This window comes from Lampris incognitus, chromosome 5 (genome assembly GCF_029633865.1).
Source record: "Lampris incognitus isolate fLamInc1 chromosome 5, fLamInc1.hap2, whole genome shotgun sequence".
Lineage (NCBI taxonomy): Eukaryota > Metazoa > Chordata > Actinopteri > Lampriformes > Lampridae > Lampris > Lampris incognitus.
The window spans coordinates 42359753-42382010 of NC_079215.1; the positions used below are offsets into that span (position 1 = coordinate 42359753).

At 43.2% G+C, this 22258-nt stretch overlaps 1 protein-coding gene and 1 non-coding gene across 2 annotated transcripts in view; both read left to right on the forward strand.

Annotated features, from left to right (window-relative positions):
• The window catches only part of htt (huntingtin), an 84212-nt gene that overhangs the window by 15543 nt on the left and 46411 nt on the right, over positions 1–22258 (forward strand). The window contains exons 11-29 of the mRNA XM_056279908.1: positions 2242–2639; positions 6135–6261; positions 6370–6485; positions 6615–6726; positions 6932–7069; positions 7232–7390; positions 7579–7676; positions 7787–7926; positions 8127–8190; positions 8466–8566; positions 8854–9000; positions 9826–9946; positions 12829–12974; positions 13212–13396; positions 13739–13962; positions 16446–16572; positions 16686–16810; positions 17328–17438; positions 18082–18159. Of these exons, the coding sequence (XP_056135883.1) occupies positions 2242–2639; positions 6135–6261; positions 6370–6485; positions 6615–6726; positions 6932–7069; positions 7232–7390; positions 7579–7676; positions 7787–7926; positions 8127–8190; positions 8466–8566; positions 8854–9000; positions 9826–9946; positions 12829–12974; positions 13212–13396; positions 13739–13962; positions 16446–16572; positions 16686–16810; positions 17328–17438; positions 18082–18159 (2717 nt within the window). The remainder of the gene's footprint in view (positions 1–2241; positions 2640–6134; positions 6262–6369; positions 6486–6614; positions 6727–6931; positions 7070–7231; positions 7391–7578; positions 7677–7786; positions 7927–8126; positions 8191–8465; positions 8567–8853; positions 9001–9825; positions 9947–12828; positions 12975–13211; positions 13397–13738; positions 13963–16445; positions 16573–16685; positions 16811–17327; positions 17439–18081; positions 18160–22258) is intronic.
• On the forward strand, positions 18243–18370 carry LOC130113575 (small Cajal body-specific RNA 14). The gene has a single exon (XR_008810340.1). It is a non-coding gene; the product is annotated as a small Cajal body-specific RNA 14 (non-coding RNA).

Sequence of the window (22258 nt, forward strand, 5' to 3'; positions counted from 1 at the left end):
TGCTAAAATGGGTTGCCAAATATACAAACCCCAATTCCAGTGAAGTTGGGACATTGTGTAAAACGTGAATAAAACAGAATACAATGATTTGCAAATCCTTTTTGACCTATATTCAATTGAATACACTACAAAGACAAGATATTTAATGTTCAAACTGATAAACTTCACTGTTTTTTGCAAATATTCACTCATTTTGAATTTGATGCCTGCAACACGTTCCAAAAAAGCTGGGACAGGGGCAACAAAAGACTGGGAAAGTTGAGGAATGCTCAAAAAACACCTGTTTGGAACATTCCACAGGTGAACAGGTTAATTGGAAACAGGTGAGTGTCATGATTGGGTATAAAAGGAGCATCCCCGAAAGGCTCAGTCGTTCACAAGCAAGGATGGGGCGAGATTCACCACTTTGTGAACAACTGCGTGAGCAAATAGTCCAACAGTTTAAGAACAATGTTTCTCAACGCACAGTTGCAAGAAATTTAGGGATTTCATCATCTACAGTCCATAATATCATCAAGATTCAGAGAATCCGGAGAAATCTCTGCACGTAAGCGGCAAGGCCGAAAACCAACATTGAATGCCCATGACCTTCGATCCCTCAGGCGGCACTGCATTAAAAACTGGCAACATTCTGTAAAGGATATTACCACGTGGGCTCAGGAACACTTGGGAAAACCATTGTCAGTTAACACAGTTCGCCGCTACATCTACAAGTGCAAGTTAAAACTCTACCATGCAAAGCGAAAGCCATATATCAACAATGCAAAGAAACGCCACCGGCTTCTCTGGGCCCGAGCTCATCTGAGATGGACTGACGCAAAGTGGAAAAGTGTGCTGTGGTCTGACGAGTCCACATTTCAAATTGTTTTTGGAAAACATGGACGTCGTGTCCTCCGGGCTAAAGAGGAAAAGGACCATCCAGATTGTTATCAACGCCAAGTTCAAAAGTCAGCATCTTTGATGGTATGGGGTCGTGTTAGTGCCCATGGCATGGGTAACTTGCACATCTGTGAAGGCACCATTAATGCTGAAAGGTACATACAGGTTTTGGAGCAACATATGCTGCTATCTAAGCGACGTCTTTTTCAGGGACGTCCCTGCTTATTTCAGCAAGACAATGCCAAGCCACATTCTGCACATGTTCCAACAGCGTGGCTTCGTAGTAAAAGAGTGCGGGTACCAGACTGGCCTGCCTACAGTCCAGACCTGTCTCCCATTGAAAATGTGTGGCGCATTATGAAGCGCAAAATACGACAACGGAGACCCCGGACTGTTGAGCAACTGAAGTCGTACATCAAGCAAGAATGGGAAAGAATTCCACCTACAAAGCTTCAACAGTTGGTGTCCTCAGTTCCCAAATGCTTATTGAGTGTTGTTAAAAGGAAAGGTGATGTAACACAGTGGTAAACATGCCCCTGTCCCAGCTTTTTTGGAACGTGTTGCAGGCATCAAATTCAAAATGAGTGAATATTTGCAAAAAACAATAAAGTTTATCAGTTTGAACATTAAATATCTTGTCTTTGTAGTGTATTCAATTGAATATAGGTCAAAAAGGATTTGCAAATCATTGTATTCTGTTTTTATTTGCGTTTTACACAACGTCCCAACTTGGAATTGGGGTTTGTACTTTGGCGGCCGTTAATATAGTACCTGGGCGGCCCGGCCAAGTAAAGTCTCAGTGTGGGAAACACTGAATTACACAGTCAGGTATTACAAGAGTACAGATAAAAGGTAAAGAGTACCGGGTTGCATCACTACAGACTGTAATTAAAAAATATTTTTCTTGGAGATAGTTAATGAATGGATCCCGTATGCTCAAGAATCTAGTGGGTGCTTTAGATTTATGGAAGCATATTCTCTCCATTTGTATGCTTGTGATCATTTCATTGAGCCATTTCTGAAAGCAGGGGGGTGTAGGTGATTTACAATCAGTTAGGATAATTTTTTTGGCAGCTACCATACCAACCATCAATTTTACTTAGTCTTTTAACAAAAAAAAGATTTCCTGATTACTTAAGTTACAAGTGACAGAAGCTATCACTATGAGAGGCAATTCAGATATTTAGTGAGATAAATAAAAATAAAACAACCAAAGCTTTTGAATGCTTATCCTGATAAACAGTGATCATGACAATAGCTCTGTGCGTCATGGAATAGTCTTCGGAAAGTCATAAAAATGGTTCAACGTATGGGAGCTTGGTTGGGATATTTTGCACTAAGCTATGTGTCACTTTTCCACAGCGTCAGTGGTGGGGACAGACAGTTCTTCCACAGTCCAAGTGGATATCATCACAGAGCAGCCACGTTCCTCCCAGCATACTCTGCAGCCAGGTGACTCGGTGGATCTCAGTGCCTCCTCAGAGCAAGGCGGGGGCGGGACGTCTGCATCTGACACCCCAGAGTCGCCCAATGACAACGAGGAAGAGATGTTGAGTCGGAGTTCTAGTGGTGGAGCCAACGTAACCCCAGAGACAGCAGACTACACCACGCCGGAGAACGCCACGCCAGATGGAGGGCCTCTAGGACCTGCTGGGATGCTACTAGGCACTAATGATCGCTCTCTCCCCCCCAGCGATTCCTCGCAAACCACCACAGAGGGACCAGACTCAGCTGTCACCCCCTCAGATGTTGCAGAGCTGGTTAGTCTGGGTGTGTTTGTGTGTTGTGACAGAGAGACATTTTGGCTCCTGAATACTTCGACAAGAAGTGTGTGTGTGTCTGTGTGTGTGTGTGTGTGATCCCAGGTTATTGGAATATTGACTTATTTTGATGTTCTATGATTATTTTCAGTGTACTGTCCCTTGGCTTAATCTGTGGCTCAAGGGTGCTGCACTTAAAATTACACATTGATGGAACAGATAAAAAAAAAAAAATAGCAAAGTAGCTCTTTGTAAAAGCTGTTCCCGTGACATATCGAGATGGAGTACATCTCCAAAGAATTTCTCCATTAAAAAAAAAAAATTAAGTTTTTACCCGAAAACACCACCTCATCAGCATAATGACCAAAACAACGCCATACTTCAGCAAACCTCCCTCCCACCATTCTGACTCCATCTGTGGATGCAGTCTTCAGGAATTTTTTTTTTTCAGAATAATGTCCATTGCAAAGGACTGAATGTTCTAAAGTGCTGCATGTTTTGTTATTTTTTCATCCTTTTAGTTTTAAAATTGAGTGTTCACTAAAAAGCATAAATTCAAAGTGAATGCATTTGATTTATACTTTGGTATACATTTTTAGATAAACTTGGACATTTTTTTGTTGGCTTTGGTATTGGCTGTAATGTTTATTTTATGCTCATATCACTATCAGCCAATAACTTATTTCAGTGCACTCCTAATTTAGGGCAGATTTTTCATAATTTGCATCTTTCAATTACAATAAGATGTCGGCTACTTTCTTTCAATGTCTCAAAAAACATTGGAGAAGATTTTATTGTGCCACATTTTTTAGTTTTTATAGAGACAATCTTGGGTATTTTCTTTTTCTTTTTCTTTTCTTTTTTTGATGGGTCACATTTATTACAGAATAATACGGCTTCCCCAAGAGCCTTTGCTTTTTGAACAAGGTTGTCCATTTTGCTAATCCTACCACTATGGTTTTGCCCCCTACTCTTTTACCCCCCCACCCCCCTCCTCCCTTAACCACAGTCGCACACTCCTTTGCCGCGGGTGATCAAGCCGTCCCCACCCTCGCCGACTTCAACCGAGGGGCCTGATGCCACAGACAGCGATTCCTCCGTCTGCACCTCCTCCTCTTCTTCTTCTTCTTCTTTCTCTCTTGCCTCCTCTTCTTCCTTCTCTGCCACCTCTTCCTCTAGCATTAGTGGAAAGGTTAGCTGATTGGATACTTTTCGATGAGTGGGAGGGGCTCACTCTTCTAGCTACTTTAACCCCCCCCCCCCGTCTTCTTTGTTTCATTCACCTGTTTGTGGACCCCGGCACGGAGTTTCCCCCTGCTTAATGCCCTGTCTTGCAAACTTTATTAGTACCACTATGCCCTCCTGTTATCGATTATAATACATGACCCCTCTTCCTTAATCCTCTATTCCAATATTCAGTGGTGCTTTCCTTAAACTGACATGTCTTAAAGTAACATTCCTGAAGATTTACATGCAAGAAAAGTCCGTTTTGATCCTTTCTGTCCCTGCTGTATTTAAGAAAAATTCGTATAGACAGCTATTGAATTATGAATGCTTTTTTAGCTGCTCCTGTTAAAGGGCACTTCCATTCTTTTTTACAACTTGAGCCTTTATTTTGTAGTTTTTTCCATCCTGCATATCTGTTTTGACATCATTTTACTCATCAGCTTCATTTTGGAGATTTTTGACGCCACTACACATCACATTACAGCGACATATTATGGGGCAGCTGAACACCCACTTTAAACTTGTTCTTCCCATTAAGACAAAAAGTCACTTAGTGCCTCAGTAGGCCATAAACACCAATATCAACAGCTCCAAACAGGAAAACAGTATCTTTTTTTTAATTTGGCGGTGGGGTTTTCAGGGTTGGGAGGGGTTGCTTATGTAAAGCTATTGGGGACTTGTTAATTTCAAAAGGACCTCTAGTATTTAGAGTGGCCAAATGCCATGGCAATTACCATATATCACTAAACAGGTCAGGAAGTTAAAACAGACTGTCTTCAGGATTGTAACTTTAAACAAGGACTTGGCCATAACAAGAAACCTCAACAATCCCCTTTTTACCAGATGACAGTAGACACATGGTGGCTGTGGATGCCCTCTGGACACCTTGTCAACACTTTCCATGTTCCTGTGGGCTGTGACATGCTTTTGTTCCATTTTCAAATGACCACAATTAGCATTTCAGCCAGTTTAAGCCAGAAAAGGAGGACGAAACAATTTGGATAACTACAAGAGAGAAGAGCTTATTTAACTTGATACATTTCTAACTAAGATAGTTTCCTTTGATAACTACAAGAGGGAAGATCAAAGAAGATGGAATCAGTTCATCTGGATGCAACTTTTATTGACAGATATGTTTCATCACTCAACTAAGTGACATCTTCAGTCCTCTTCAGTCTTGATGTATCTGTCAATTAACGTCATATCCAGATGAACTGATTCAACTGTCTATGATTTTCTTAACTGGATTATTGAGCATGCATCAATACAAGAGGGAAGAGTTTATTTAATTTGATGCATTTCTAACTAAGATAGTTTCTTTTTGATTATGTGTGTGTTGCTTTTTTCATGCTAATCAGAGAACAGTGGTTTTGCAACAAACTAAAACTACTCCACCTGAAGTGGTTAATGTCAAGGAAAATGGGATCAAGGATAAAACTGTTTCACAGTTAATACATCTTTGAATCAAAAGCTTGTTCTTTCTTCTGGCTTAAAAAATAGGGGATTGTGACATTCATTGTTGCATTCTGGCTGTGAAATTTCCAGTATTAATTGATTTATTGTGTGTTGTAATGATCTAAGCATGATTCAGTGGTCTTTCAAAGGGGTTTCATCTTCTTTGATTTGCTCAGTATGGTCTTTTTTTCTTCAACCCCAGTGTTTACCAGCTAATGATTCTGTTTGTATTAAGTCATCAAACCAGATAAGTTTCAAATTTAAATATATGCAGAGAAACCATGAATAAATGCAGCTAACATGATTTATGGATTTTCATCATGACTAAATGTTTTATTAGAAACAAGTACTTTTTAGTTGAGCTGAAAAGATAAATTTTATAAGGTCTTCACAGGATTTTTTTTCACCCATACAGATTAAACGTGACACTTTTCAAAGGTATTATTTGTAGTGATAATATAATTTAAATTTGGTAATTTGGCCATTTCGTAAATCATGTTTTCTGCATTGATTTCACATTTCTCCACTTTTACTGAATTTTGAAACAAATCAGGTTTTATATTTACTACACTAAAATGTTTGCTGTGTTTTATAATTTGCATGCGCTTGCAGTTGAAACTAAGGCAGATTGTTTCAAATTGTGGCTTTGTAGCGCAAGATTTTAGCTTTGTTATAAATTGTTCATTTGTTTGTCCTTCTGTGTGTGTGTGTGTGTGTGTGTGTGTGTGTGTGTGTGTGTGTGCGCGCGCGTGCGTGCGTGCGTGCGTGCGTGCGTGCGTGCGTGCGCTCGTGCACTGTCTGTACACACACAAGGTGCTGGATGGTAGTGAAAGCCAGTACTCGGGGATGCAGATTGGAACACTGCAGGATGAGGAAGATGATGGATCAGCACCTTCCTCTCATGAGGAACAACCAGAACCCTTCTCTCAGTCAGCATTGGGTATATTCTTTATTTACACCCACAAACCTATCTATTTAAAAAAGGGTACATTGCTCATAGGTGAGTTTATAGGTGTTTCATATTATTTGTCTAACCTTGTACATACAGCTCTGAGCAAGCCTCATCTTCTGGAGGGCCGAGGTCATAATAGGCAGGCCTCAGACAGCAGCATGGACCGCTTCATACCAAAGGATGAACCACCTGAGCCTGAACCAGACAACAAGGTATGCACACATAACCTATGCTAACCTCTAACCTGCCTTATGTGTGAAGTGAAGAAATTGTGACTTGAATAAAATAAAATAACAGAAATGTTGAGTGTCTGATTTGGTACTGTGCTGCCTGTCTCCTAGCCATCAAGGATAAAGGGTCCAATTGGCCACTACACAGACCAGAGGGCTGAACCGCTGGTACACTGTGTGCGACTTCTTGCTTCTTCCTTTCTTCTGACAGGACAGAAGAACGGTGAGGGTGAATGAATTAATATTTTATTCAGCACTACTTTTATAGAATTGTAAAACCTGGGAACAAAGGAACGCTTTATAGGACATAGAACAGAAGCAAATTTCAAAAAGCCTGCAGCAAGCAGTGCTGTCCTGGAGGACCTGTGCACAACTGTATGCTGCTCATGATTTTGTGTCTTGAAGGGGGTGTTTTTTCCCCCCCTTAGGTCTGGTCCCCGATAGGGAGGTGCGTGTGAGTGTGAAGGCCCTGGCGGTCAGTTGCATTGGGGCTGCTGCAGCATTGCACCCCGATGCCTTCTTCAACTCCCTCTATCTGGAGCCGCTGGACGGTATTCCAGCAGAGGGTAAGGATACACACACACACACACACACACACAAGGCCTGTCGGTTATGCCCGTTGCATAACCTTTAAGGTGAAGAGGTACACTGATGGATATTGTACTGTTCTAATGTGTTTATCCCCACAGTTCTCTCCGATCCTATGTCCCTCCTCTGCCCTCCTACAGAGCAGCAGTATATCAGTGACGTTCTGGGCTTCATTAACCATGGAGACCCCCAGATCAGGGGAGCCACCGCCATCCTTTGTGGAGCAATCATGCAAGCAGCACTCACCAAAACACGCTACAACATGCACAACTGGCTGGCCAGCGTGCAGAGTGCCACAGGTCAGGATTATATGAAGGATTGTCATGTGTGAGTGTGTTCTAACTGTTTTTAAGGCTTAGATGATACACTGATTACTGTGGTTGCCATTTTATAATGTAATGCAATTGAACAATATAGTCACCCCTGTATAATTCTTTTTGTTGCTTCCTTCATCTCCTTCCCATCCCTCTCCCCTGCCCTCTCTCAGGTAATCCTCTCTCCCCGGTGGACATGGTGCCTTTGCTCCAGAAGACTTTGAAAGATGAATCCTCTGTCACTTGCAAGATGGCGTGTTCTGCCGTCAGGGTAAGAGGCTGACATATGTGATTATTCTGCTGTTTATGTAGTTGCACATGTGTTTTGATCTGAGCATATATATTTGTGTGTGTGTATGTGTCTGTTTGTATGTGTTTTAGCATTGCATCATGACTGTGTGCCAAAGCATCCTGAGTGAGCTGGGCCTGCAGCTGCTTATTGACTTGTTGGCCTTGAAGGACTGCTCTTATTGGTTGGTTAGGACTGAGCTATTGGAGACCCTTGCAGAGATGGACTTCCGGTAAAATCAGCAGCAGCCTTGTGTTTTAATAGTGTTTAGTAGTGTTATAATTTACAATTTCCCTACAAGGACAGTTGTATTCTTGTCTTGTATAAATATGGCAGGAATAAACTTTAAAAATTTTTTTTTTGTTTAGGCTAGCATCTGCTGTCACAGTAAACTCTCTTTGGTTAATTTTTGTAAAATTTCCCAACTCTCAGGTTAGTGAATTTCCTGGAAAGGAACACTGAAAGTTTGCACAGAGGAGATCATCACTACACTGGGGTAATTTTGCTACATCTCTTTTACTATCTCTGTTTTGGAGGGGAACTCATACCTTTCAGTTAATTTCACAGTTCAATGTTTTATTTCAATTCATCATCACCATTTTGTATTCTCTGAACATCTATACACACACACACACACACACACACACACACACACACACACACACACACACACACACACACACACACACACACATATATATATCCTCCCATTTTTCAGTCCCTGGCTGCTGTCTGAAACCTTTCCATCTCTCCTCTCTTCCCCTTGTCCAGCGTCTGCGTCTGCAGGAGAGGGTGCTTAATGATGTGGTCATCCACTTGTTGGGAGACGAAGACCCCAGGGTGCGGCATGTAGCAGCTTCTGCCGTCAGCAGGTGCATTTCCACCTCACATATCTCTTTCCTCTTGTCTTTTTCCCTCTCTTTGTTCTATCTCAGTTCTCTCCAGTCTTTTGTTGGGAAGTGACGATTGCCATCATATTTCTGGTACACTTTATAGAAAAGAAGAATCAGTTGAGAAGATAAATTCTCGCTCTTTTTCTTTATTTACTTTATTTCCTTCATCTCCCTACCACCCTTGTCACTGTCTGTCCCCCTCTTTCTTTCTGTCTATCTATCTTTCTGCCTCAATGTCTCTCCATCTCTCTCACACCCAACCGCAGGCTGGTACCCAGATTGTTCTATGACTGCGACCAAGGCCAAGCAGACCCAGTGGTGGCTATCGCCAGAGACCAGAGCTCTGTTTACCTGCAGCTGCTGATGCATGAGACACAACCGCCCTCCCAGTTCACTGTCAGCACCATCACAAGGTAGTTGCAGCCAACTGCACAATGAAAAGCAACCCCCCCCCCCACACACACACACACACCACACACACACACAGCAGTTGTCCTCTGTATAGATGAGACGTCAATCTGTAATATATGTTGTCATTAGTACCCTCTGGTGTCAGGGTTGTTTTCCACCTTAGATTGGCTCTATAAATAAGATGCCTTTGGATAATGGGTGGGGGTGAGAGGGGAGGATGAGGGGTACAGCATCCCCACACACACCACCTTTTTCCATGGTCAATGTTGTGAATTTTTATTTTATTTTTTTCTCAGGGAAGGAGGAGACCTAGTTCTTTTTGGGTTTTTTGTATGTTAGCTTTTTTTCTTACTTTTTTTTTATTTCATGTTTTAGGCATTGGGTCTGAAAGTCAGCCCCATTGCCCAAGTGGCTTCCCCTCTCCTCTTGTTCTATTTGGCTTGCTCTCCTGACCCTTTTAATTTTTTTCCCTCAATTATAATTAAAAGAATCTTTTTTTGTGTGTCAAATTGTATTTCTCTGAAGACACTTTCCATGAGTACCTTTTTTATGTTACTTTTCTTATTGATTGATCTGTTTTATTTAGGGCAGTAATAGTAAATTTGAAGTTGAGTGAAAAGGGATTAATATGGATCAAAAATATTTATTCGAAATGCAAATGAATTGACATACAGTAACTACTTACAGCAAAAACATGGTAGAGAGCAGGCCCAGGATGAAGACACAGTACATAACCTCTTCATTGGGTTTCCTTGGAAACCAGTAGCTTGGGGGGGGGGGGGGGGATCAGCGACGTAATGTGACATCAGTCTCTTTCTGTCTTTCAGGACGTACCGAGGCTACAACTTGTGCCATGGTGTGTCTGATGTCACACTGGAGAACAACCTGTCCAGAGTCATCACCATTATTTCCCACGCCCTCACCTCCTCTACCTCCCGAGCACTGACTGTCAGTCCACACACACACACACACACACACACACACACACACACACACACTTTTTACTTGCTTATACATGTACACAGTCACGCTCATTGACTTGTATGGATGTCCATCAATGTGACTAATCATGATGGATGTTGTTGTATGTTTTCTTCTGTCTAGTGCACAATGATTTACAGGCTAGCATAGGGGCCTTTACACACCAGGGACGTGATGAGTAAATGACACAAAAATGCGAAATACTCGCTTGCGAATATTTCGCCTCAAAACTATTCATACTGGCAGCAATATGAATTTGTAAACTCGCAAGACACGAGGGGGACTCAACCCGGCGGGTTCAGGTGCGGTGTGTGGGGATCTCCTCTTCTTCCCTTCAGGATCACGGGGGGACCCACGCCCGTTGTTGGTCTGGCCCCCGCTGGGCGCACTTCCTCCGTTACGATATGCTGAGACTGGCTCTGGGTCAGCAAGGAAGAGTTGCCTTGATACCAGCTGTGCTACATCCAAAAGTAAACTACATAAGCTACTCAGTATTCTGATTCTGAGTCTATCCTGACAGCTTAGTTGTTCGACGATACTTCTCCAAATGTTGTCCTTGAGTTCATTGTCTTTATAATTTTTGTGTCCTTTGTCATACAATACAGGGTGATGTAAGTACACAATCAACAGGTTCGCCATTGTCATTAGCAGTTGTGACATAATGTCCATTCCACGCAACATGATTGGTTGGTGCCTTTATTCGCAGTGTCAGAGCTCAGAAAAATCAACCTTGTTCCGACAAAAAATTACGTCGCTTTTTCGCCGTGTCATATTCGCATTCTGTGTGAAAGTGCTCATGAAAAAAACTTTTTTTTTGTGGTGGGGGGGGGGAATTCTTCCCCCTTTTTCTCCCCAATTGTATCTGGCCAATTACTCCACTCTTCTGAGCCATCTCAATCTGCTCCACCCCCTCTGCCGATCCAGGGAGGGCTGCAGACTACCATGTGCTTCCTCCGATACATGTGGAGTTGCCAGCCGCTTCTTTTCACCTGACAGTGAGCAGTTTCGACAGGAGGACATAGCGCGTGGGAGGATCACACTATTCCCACCAGTTCCACTGCCCCCCCAAATAGGCGCCCCGACCGACCAGAGGAGGCGCTAGTGCAGTGATCAGGACACATACCCATATCCTCCAAACCTGCAGACATGGCCTACTGTGTTTGTGGGGACACCCAGCCAAGCCAGAGGTAACACGGGGATTCAAACTGGCGATCCTTGTGTTGGTAGGCAAAGGAATAGACCGCCACACCACCCAAACTCCCAAAAACAACCGTTTGAAAAAATATATTGAAGTGCGAATTAATCACATGGAAAAAATGCCCACCGGTGTGTAAAGGCCTTCAGGCTCCTAAAGCTGTGCTTCAATTTGGGGGCAGGTGACTTGACAGAGAAGGACTCTCTATTGTATGTTTATGTCTGTGCCGTCCCTGAGCATCAGACTGTGGACTTAACTTGTGTACAGAGGAATGGGAATATCAAAGTGAACCAGACTACTTCATTAGACACTACTGTAGCAAGCCAAAGTGGCAAGAGTTATAAATATGTGATCAATAACTAAAGGCTTACCTTTCAGAGGCTATAAGCAACAGTTCAACACAGTCTTTTTCAGGTGTCCTCACATATGGTTGGGTGGGTTGTCAAGCCATAGGCTCCCCTCAACCCTGCAGGTGAAGACATTTACATTAAAAATTGATTAGTAATTGTACCCAAGGCCGTCCGCGTGGCATAGCGGTCTATTCTGTTGCCTACCAACACGGGGATCCCAGTTCGAACCTCCGTGTTACCTCTGGCTTGGTCGGGCGTCCCTACAGATACAATTGGCCGTGTCTGTGGCTGGGAAGCCGGATGTGGGTATGTGTCCTGGTTGCTGCACTAGCGCCTCCTCTTGTTGATCAGGGTACCTGTTCGAGGTGGGGGGGGGGACTGGGGGGAATAGCATGAGCCTCCCATGTGCTGCGTCCTCCTGGCCAAACTCCTCATTGTCAGGTGAAAAGAAGCGTCTGGCGATGCCACATGTATCAGAGGAAACGCGTGGTAGTCTGCAGCCCTCCCCTGGTCGGCAGAGGGGGTGGAGCAGCAACTGGGACGGCTCGGAGGAGGGGGGTAATTGGCTGGATGCAATTGGGGACAAAAAGGGGGAAAAAATCCAAAAAAGAAAAAAAAGTAATTGTATCTAGGTCTGTTTCTTTGACTAGCTGAACTGCCCCTGGCACTCTGCCTCTTGACCAACACCAAGTTTTAGCCTTGCTTTCCCAGATCTCCCTCCTATGATTTTTGGCCTTGTGTAAAACAAATTGGAAAACACAATTTTTTTTAGAAATGCTCATCAATAGCATTTTTTTTACTGGTATTGAAAAACTGTTTCTACTAAAAGCTAGCTAGAGTAGCTGCCATTATTCACTGGTGTTAGATACTACATTTAAACTTCTACCAGAAAATTCCCAAAACACAGCTAATATCTTCCTAAATGGACTTGTAGCTGTTGCCATTTAAGAGAGTTGGCTAATGACTTCAACCAACTTTTACCGGCACTTTCTCCTTCACCATTCTTGTGGTCGAAACTACTTGTTGTCAAAATAGACAGTTGATGATGACATCTGCCATCCTCTGAAAGGTTGAAAAGTAATGACAAAATAGAGACTAGGAGCAGTGGTTTTCAAAGTGGTAACTGTCTGCCACGTTGTAGCTGCTTTTCATTAAGTTTTAGATAAATATTAAAAAGTGCCAGGGTTATAGAAATTAAACCTCGGTGTGTGTATGCTTTTATTTTTTCTTGTACCTCCTAATCTATGTGTTTGCTTGCTGACAATAATCTAAGCGTGTATGTGTGTGTTTGCATTTCTCTGTAGTTTGGCTGTTGTGAGGCACTGTGCCTCCTTACTTCTACTTTCCCAGTGTGCAGCTGGAACACAGGATGGCATTGCGGCTATGTCAGCTCTAGTGCCAGCCATACTTCACGTTCCAGCTTCAACCGCAGCAGGGTCAGGGCCCTCAGGTACACACACACACACACACACACACACACACACACACACACACACACACACAAGCTAGCTGATGCACTTCCACCCCTTGCCAATGCAGATCTCATTAGAAATTTATTCACACCCTTTGACGCACTTGACGCACTCCATAAGACATCTCCTACTTTCTGGTTATCAGTTGCTGATAAGGCTAAACAACTTTTCTGGATGTCTCTCTCCCACTGTCCCTCGGCCCCTTCTTCCTGCAGTCTGTCTCAGCCCAGCATTGCTCCTGCTCCCTCAGCCTCCTCCACCCCTGGGCCAGATGCTGAGCGGAGGACTCTGACTGTAGGCATGGCTAACATGGTGCTCTCCCTGCTCTCCTCTGCCTGGTTCCCCCTGGACCTGTCTGCACACCAAGATGCCCTGCTGCTGGCTGGCAACCTGCTTGCTGGTAGGAAAAACACGCACTAGGGTCTCTCATACTAAATATAAAGAGCTTTCACTGTACTGATTCAATGACTTGGACTTGTAGAATTTTGCAAAACCATATTCTTCTTAATGCAGTTTTATACATTTCTTAAATTACATCTCACCCTCCCTGTTTTTAAAGCTATTATGATTTATTAAGAAAAAAATACTGGGATGCTGTATTTCTGTATCTTGAAATAACATGACATGATGAAATTTAAACTTTACTGTTCTAGACTTTCACCATGGCATTAAATAAAAGCACAATTTCCTGGAGAAAGAGAGAAAAAAAAAAAACCCCCAAAACTTTAAATTCCATCTCCAGCGGCAGCTCCTAAGTGCTTGCGCAGCCCCTGGGTTGGAGAGGAGGAGGGAAGCAGTGGTAGCAGTAACACAAGTGGAGCCCAAAATAAAGTGGAAGAGCCCTGGGCAGCTCTGTCGGAGCGCTCCTTGGTGGCCATGGTAGAGCAGCTCTTCTCCCATCTCCTCAAGATCCTCAATATTTGTGCCCATGTGCTGGACGATACACCGCCCGGACCAGCTGTTAAGGTAACACACACACACACACACACACACAAAAAAAAAAAGAAATGTTGTGATGAGGTTCTTGTCATAATCAAACACTGCAGAGTTCAAGGATTCATTTGACTATTGTCCATCTCTTCTCCTCTGTAAAAAAAAAACAAAACAAAACAAATGTTGGGTAACAGTATTGAAATGCACTAGGTGTTAAAGGCATTAGACCAGTGGTTTTGAATCAGGTTCTCAGGTACTACCAGTGCTGCTGGTCTTCTGTTTTGCCAGGTCATTAATTACATTCACCTGTTCTAGGGTCAAAACCTCCCAGTTAAATGGCCAGAATGCCTGACAATGCAGGTGAATACAATGAACTACATTGCAGAATAGAAAACCAGCAGTGCTGCAGATCCCAGAGGACCATATTTAAAATCTTAACCCTTAACCCTTACCATAACCTAATCCTAATTCTAACCTTAACTCTAAACCCAATTCTTTAGGTCTATTCACTCCAAGTCGGAAATTTTCACACAAAAAACACACACAATGAGATTCCATCCATCCATCCATTATCCAAGCCACTTAACCCAATTGGGGTCACGGGATGCTGGAGCCTATCTCAGCAGTCATTGGAATTGAGATTAAAAAAAAAAAATCAAACAACTGCATCTCTATGAGGTCCTTTAAAGCAAGTGCGAAACTATTGTACTTTGACAGTGTGTCAATGTTTTATTCGGAGCTGGTGCGATTTTTGTATATTTTGTTTATTCTGTTTATTTATTTGTTTATTTTATTATTCTGTGAAAAACTCTGACAAATAAGCTATTAACTTTTAATCACGTGACAGAGCGCTCGTGTGACTTGAACCACTCAACATGGCGGCCAAGCTGTTGATAACATTGGTGTCAAGTTCAAGGAATTGTATGATAAAAGTCCGCAGTTACAAAAACGCAGAGTTGAAAGAGGCCATATGGTAGATGTGCTGTGTTAACTTGGGGTCACGGAACCTAGATCTGACAGCCACAATGGTACTGTACTTATGTGTCAGCATAGTGCCAATATCTTATTATATAAGCAACTATGATTTTTTTTCTCAAAATTGTTGAGTTAATTTGTCTAAAATTGAGTTCACTACTGACACTGGTAGGCCTACAATAGAGGTGTGTGGATTGATGTGTGTGTGTGTGTGTGTGTGTCTTCTTCTGGATCGCCACCTTGCCGTGGTGGAGAAGCTTGCGTGTACCAATGATCCCAAGAGCTATGCCATCCAGAGCTTGGCTCCTGGTAGGGTCACCCAAAGCAGATAGGTCAAGGGGGAGGTTCCAGATGAAGCGCGATCCAACAAAGACCTCAACGGCGGAATGGCAGAAGATGTCTCAAGGTCACAACAGCAGTGAAGGTGGATGAAGGCTGCAACAGAGGGTGGTTCCCAATCATCTTGGTTCTCCATGCCATTGGACTTTCGCCTCCCCTTGCCAATGACCGTGTGGTGACTGCAGGTGCATCAGCTACTCGACGTAAAAAGCTGTCACGCGCAGGTGTCTTCCCATTATGCAGCTCCAGGATCGACCTCTACACCCACCTGAAGACCCAGAGGGAGGACAGTCATACTCAACCCCGAGTGACTGCTGATGTGTGTGTGTGTGTGTGTGTGTGTGAGAGAGAGAGAGAGAGAGAGAGAGAGAGAGAGAGGGAGAGAGGAGAGTGAGTGAGTGAGTGAGAGGCTCTGCCAATGCTGCCCTTCCTATTCAGTGATGTAAGTGAAGCCAGACTGAGCTTCACGTAGTTCTGTTATTAATACAATAATCACACATAGTAAAACATGAGCCATCCTATTGTAAACACACAGCCAAAAGCTGCTCTGGGTTGATCGGTTCTCGGTAGTTTGGATGTTCTTTCTTCAGAGAGGGTCCCAGCATGGCCATGGTACAACTTCAGCTCTGGAATCAATTTGTGGAATTCCATGTGTAGCTGTCTGTTTTTAAGAATGGTACCCAGCATCGCCATCTTTTCCTTTTCATCTGCTCTTTGATAAGAAATATGACAAACTCATCATCACTGTTGCAGCTTGTGGACTCCTTTTTTTCTGTTATGTTCTGAATGTTTTTCAGAAAATGACGAACAGTTTGCATTGGACTTGGTGTGAATGCTCTGGTGCAGAAAAAAAATGTTTGCGAATATTTCATACTTTTGTGTCATTTTGTCATATTGGACTTGGTGGGAACATACCTTTAACCCTAAAATAGCATACATGGCACATGTATCTACCATTTGCTAAGGAGCGCCACCTAAGGAGAGCACATTTTCACAAATCCAATGGGACACTGGTGATTTCACCATGTAGTCCTGCCTGTCTGGCAGAAGGTGTAGTAATCAGTGAAATCAGCTGGTGTACTGTTGGGTTGGAATGAAAACTTACATACACATGGCCTCCTGGGCACTTGATTGGGCACTTGACTACATTAGAGGGCCATGATATGGAATGATGGTATTCTCATATATTCTCTCTCCGGTAGGCCACCCTGCCCTCGCTAGCCAACACACCCTCTCTCAGCCCCATCCGCAGAAAAGGCAAAGAGAAGGAGGTGGCTGAACCTAGCACTACCCCCATGAGCCCAAAGAAAAGCAGCGAGACAACCACAGGTACACAGGGAGGGTGTATTTTGTGACCTACCTGACTATAGACTCACAAATTCATAAATTGTGTAGAGCCTATAGAAATGGTTAATGTGATGCTGTGTTTTTTTTGTGAGCAGGCAGGCCAACGGACAATACTGGATCCACAGTGGTCAGCAAGTCCACCACCCTTGGCAACTTCTACCACCTACCACCCTACCTCAAGCTCTATGATGTCCTCAAAGCTACACATGCTAACTTCAAGGTCAGGACACAGACACAGTTTTTTTAAGCTGAAGTAATGTTATGTACACACAGAAACAAAAGTGAAGAGAGATTTTTAAGGGAACAGTAAGATTATACCTTGCCTGCTGCCCACATTCCCTGCATCTCTAAATTAGATTGGACAAATGGATTACATGGATTACTGGTAGGCCTATTTCCTTTCTCCATGTTCCGATTGGACATTGAATTCAGCCGCATTGAGATTTAAAACATCTAAAAATAATTTTAGTTTTACAAATCACATCAATTTGCTTTGTATGCATGCTCTTATTGTACAGATTATAACTCATTGAGCCAGCAGCGCTAGTTGTTTTTTTTGTGTTTTTTTTCTGATTGTTTGTTGGTATGTTTGCATGTTTATTTTGTGCCTTATGCTTTGCAACACTTTGTATCTTCACGGAAAGCGTCTCATACATGTCATCATTGTTAAAGCTGTAGTAGTGTTGGTCATGTTGTTATTCGTGTTATTATTTTATACTTGTTTGATGTTCTCCTAGGTGACATTGGATCTCCACAACAGCCAGGAGAAGTTTGGAGGTTTCCTGCGTGCTGCTCTAGACGTACTGTCTCAGCTCCTGGAGCTGGCTACACTACATGACATTGGCAAGGTAATGACATTCTTATCAGTCCTCATGTAAAAATCATATTAGGGGCATCCAGGTGGCATGGCAGTCTATTCTGTTGCCTACCAACACAGGGATCGCCAGTTCGAATCCCCGTGTTACCTCCAACTTGGTCAGGCATCCCTACAGACACAATTGGCCGTGTCTGCGGGTGGGAAACCAGATGTGGGTATGTTTCCTGGTCATTTCACTAGCACCCCATGTGCATCCCCCTGGTTAAACTCATTGTCAGGTGAAGAGAAGCGGCTGGCGACTCCACATGTATTGGAGGAGACATGTGGTAGTCTGAAGCCCTCTCCGGATTGGCAGAGGGGATGGAGCAGCGACCAGGATGGCTCGGAGAACGGGGTGATTGGCCAGGTACAATTGGGGGGAAAAATACATCATATTAGTTGAAGCGATAGTTCACATTGAAAGATAGATCAGTGAACAAATACATTTAAATAGGTGACAAAAGTGGAAGATGGAGAAAACGGGGAACATATAGATAATGTATGTATTTGTGTGTAAAAGGAAGCAGATGATGAATAAATTTGATCTCCCAATATGAGTAAAAGCAGCTCACTTACCCTCCATTGATCAAATTGAATGGCATCAAAGAATTAACTTTCTGTGTTTCCTGTGTTAGTGCGTTGAGGAGATCTTAGGCTACCTCAAGTCCTGCTTTTCCAGAGAGCCAACTATGGCCACCGTCTGTGTACAACAGGTCAGTAATATGCATGTGTGTCTCATGGTGGCACTGGGCCCAGTCAAGTTGGTGTTTGTTGCTATGATGCGGTTTATGTGTGCGTGGAGTCTTAGAGTTCCAGCACTGAGCAGTGTGCTGCAGCCCATGTGACTCCACACAGAGTGAAGCTGGTTCCTGCCGACAGGGCCTGTAAAGGCATTGGTTCCCCTGTGCGATGGTTCCATACATTCTATAGAAACATTAGTCTTTTTTTCTCTGTCTCTTTCAGTACGGTGTACTGAATGAGTACAGTACGGTGGCCCAGTGGTTAGCACTGTTGCCTCACAGTGAGAAGGTCCTGGGTTCTGTGTGGAGTTTGCATGTTTCCTCCAGGTACTCCGGTTTCCTCCCACCATCAAAAGACATGCATGTTAAGGTTAATACTCCTGTCTGTGCCCCTGACTGAGGAATGGCAAGAAGAACTGGAGTTGGTCCCCGGGCACTGCGCGGCGGCTGCCCACTGCTCCTAGCTACATGGGTAGGATGGGTTAAATGCAGAGAATGAATTTCCCCACGAGGATTAATAAAGTACATCTTAATCTTCATCTTAATCATTCTGTCTGTTCTTTTGATATGAATTTTTGAGGTAACTTCAGAAATATTTTGAGTTATTTATTTAATTTTAGGGATTTTTGAATTATTTCGATTTTTTTTGCCTCAAGGGGGAAATCCCTTTCTTTTCGTTGGTTGCAGGGTAAGCAAGTCAGTGTGTTCTATCATATCATAGTTCTCAACACAGGAGCACCGCAGGGTTGTTGCCTTAGTCCCTTGACTATGTTGCCATAACAGCATTGTGAAATGCGCATATGACACTACAGTAATTGGACTGATAAATGACAACAATGAAGATGCCTATAGGAAGAAGGTGAGGGACCTATCAATATGGTGTCAAGATAACAACCTTGCTCTAAATTTTGAGAAAACAAAGGAGATAATTGATGATTTTAGGAAGTCCAAAACAGTTCAGATGCCAGTTTGTAACATCAATGGTGTCCCTGTTGAAATTGTGAAGAATTTCAGATTTTTAGGCATTCAGATCTCAGACTCCCTCTCCTGGTCTCTAAACATTAGTTGTATCATTAAGAAGGCACAACAGGCACTATTCTTTCTGAGATGTCTAAAAAATATTCACAATGTCCACAAAAATGGCGGCGCAGTGGTTAGCGCTTGTCACCTCACAGCAAGAAGGTCCTGGGTTCGAACCCCAGGGTTGTCCAACCTTGGGGGTCATCCCAGGTCGTCCTCTTTATAGAGTTTGCATGTTCTCCCCGTGTCTGCGGTGGGCTTTCTTCGGGTGCTCTGTTTCCCCCACCATCAGAAAGACATGCATATTAGGGTTAATACTCTTGTCTGTGCCCCTGACCGAGGTATGGCAAGACAAACTGGAGTTGGTCCCTAGGCACTGCATGGTGGCTTCCCACTGCTCCTAGCTACACAGCTAGGATGGGTTAAATGCAGTAAAAGAATTGCCCCACGGGGATTAATAAAGTAGTTAAAAAAACAAAAAATTGCCAATTTCTATCAGATTACCATAGAGAGCATCCTTACTGGAAGCATACAGGTTTGGTTTTGCAACCTGACTGAACAGGACCACAAACAACTGAGGAGCATAGTAAAAATGGCTTCAGAAATTATAGGAACAGGTCTGTTCTCACTCCTTCCCTCAGGACCATGCTTACAAAGCATCAGAGCTCGGACCAGCCACCTCAAAGACAGTTTTTACCCCCAGGCGGTCACAATAATGAACAGTAGGCGTCTTACATAACTTCAGTTATTTATTATTTTGTGGGACTTCTGATTTTTTATTTATTGTTTTTGTTAGTATTTATTATTTCTTTTTTTATATATATAAAATCTCCTTCTACCAGAGGCTTGAGAGTTTGAGGGTTCTGCGCAGTATCTTAGCTGTCCCTAGGACCACACTCTTTTGGACAGAGACCCTAGATGTTGTTGCTGCAATCTGTTGGAGCCACTTTCCCAGTTTGGGGGTCATAGCCCCTAGTGCTCCTATTACCACTGGGACTACCGTGGATTTCACCTTCCACATCTGATCTAGTTCTTGCTTCAGCCCTTGGTATTTCTCTAGCTTCTCATGCTCTTTCTTCCTGATGTTGCCATCACTTGGGATTGCTATATCAGTCACTACTGCTGTCTTCTGTTCCTTGTTGACCACCACAATGTCTGGTTGGTTAGCCAGCACCTGCTTGTCAGTCTTGAACTTGAAGTCCCACAGGATCTTAGCTCTGCCTTTCTCAACCACCTTTGGTGGTGTCTCTCATTTGGACCTGGAGACTTCCAGTGTGTGTTCAGTACAAATATTCCTGTACACTATTCCAGCCACGTTGTTATGCCTTTCAGTGTACGCTTTCCCAGCTAATATTTTACATGCTGCTACTAAGTGTTGGACTGTTGGATTGTATGTGTGTGTGTGTGTGTGTGTGTCTGTGTGTGTGTGTGTGTGTGTGTGTATATATATATATATATACACACACACACATACACTACCGTTCAAAAGTTTGGGATCACCCAAACAATTTTGTGTTTTCCATGAAAAGTCACACTTATTCACCACCATATGTTGTGAAATGAATAGAAAATAGAGTCAAGACATTGACAAGGTTAGAAATAATGATTTGTATTTGAAATAAGATTTTTTTTACATCAAACTTTGCTTTCGTCAAAGAATCCTCCATTTGCAGCAATTACAGCATTGCAGACCTTTGGCATTCTAGCTGCTAATTTGTTGAGGTAATCTGGAGAAATTGCACCCCACGCTTCCAGAAGCAGCTCCCACAAGTTGGATTGGTTGGATGGGCACTTCTTTGAGCAGATTGAGTTTCTGGAGCATCACATTTGTGGGGTCAATTAAACGCTCAAAATGGCCAGAAAAAGAGAACTTTCATCTGAAACTCGACAGTCTATTCTTGTTCTTAGAAATGAAGGCTATTCCATGCGAGAAATTGCTAAGAAATTGAAGATTTCCTACACCAGTGTGTACTACTCCCTTCAGAGGACAGCACAAACAGGCTCTAACAGGTACTATTTAATGAAGATGCCAGTTGGGGACCTGTGAGGCGTCTGTTTCTCAAACTAGAGACTCTAATGTACTTATCTTCTTGCTCAGTTGTGCAACGCGGCCTCCCACTTCTTTTTCTACTCTGGTTAGAGCCTGTTTGTGCTGTCCTCTGAAGGGAGTAGTACACACCGGTGTAGGAAATCTTCAATTTCTTAGCAATTTCTCGCATGGAATAGCCTTCATTTCTAAGAACAAGAATAGACTGTCGAGTTTCAGATGAAAGTTCTCTTTTTCTGGCCATTTTGAGCGTTTAATTGACCCCACAAATGTGATGCTCCAGAAACTCAATCTGCTCAAAGAAGTGCCCATCCAACCAATCCAACTTGTGGGAGCTGCTTCTGGAAGCGTGGGGTGCAATTTCTCCAGATTACCTCAACAAATTAACAGCTAGAATGCCAAAGGTCTGCAATGCTGTAATTGCTGCAAATGGAGGATTCTTTGACGAAAGCAAAGTTTGATGTAAAAAAAATCTTATTTCAAATACAAATCATTATTTCTAACCTTGTCAATGTCTTGACTCTATTTTCTATTCATTTCACAACATATGGTGGTGAATAAGTGTGACTTTTCATGGAAAACACAAAATTGTTTGGGTGATCCCAAACTTTTGAACGGTAGTGTATATATATATATTTGGACGGCACGGTGGTTAGCACAGTCGCCTCACAGCAAGAAGGTCCTGGGTTTGAGCTCCAGGGTAGTCCAACATTGGGTTATCCTGGGTCGTCCTCTGTGTGGAGTTTGCATGTTCTCCCCGAATCTGCTTGGGTTTCCTCCGGGGGCTCCAGTTTCCTCCCACAGTCCAAAGACATGTAAGTCAGGTGAATTGGCCGTACTAAATTGTCCCTAGGAATGAATGGGTGTGTGTGTGTGTGTCGGGGGCCTGTGATGGCTTGGTGGCCTGTCCAGGGGGTCTCCCCACCAGCTGTCCAATGACTGCTGGAATAGGCTCCAGCATCCCTGTGACCCTGAGAGCAGGATAAACGGTTAAGATAATGGATG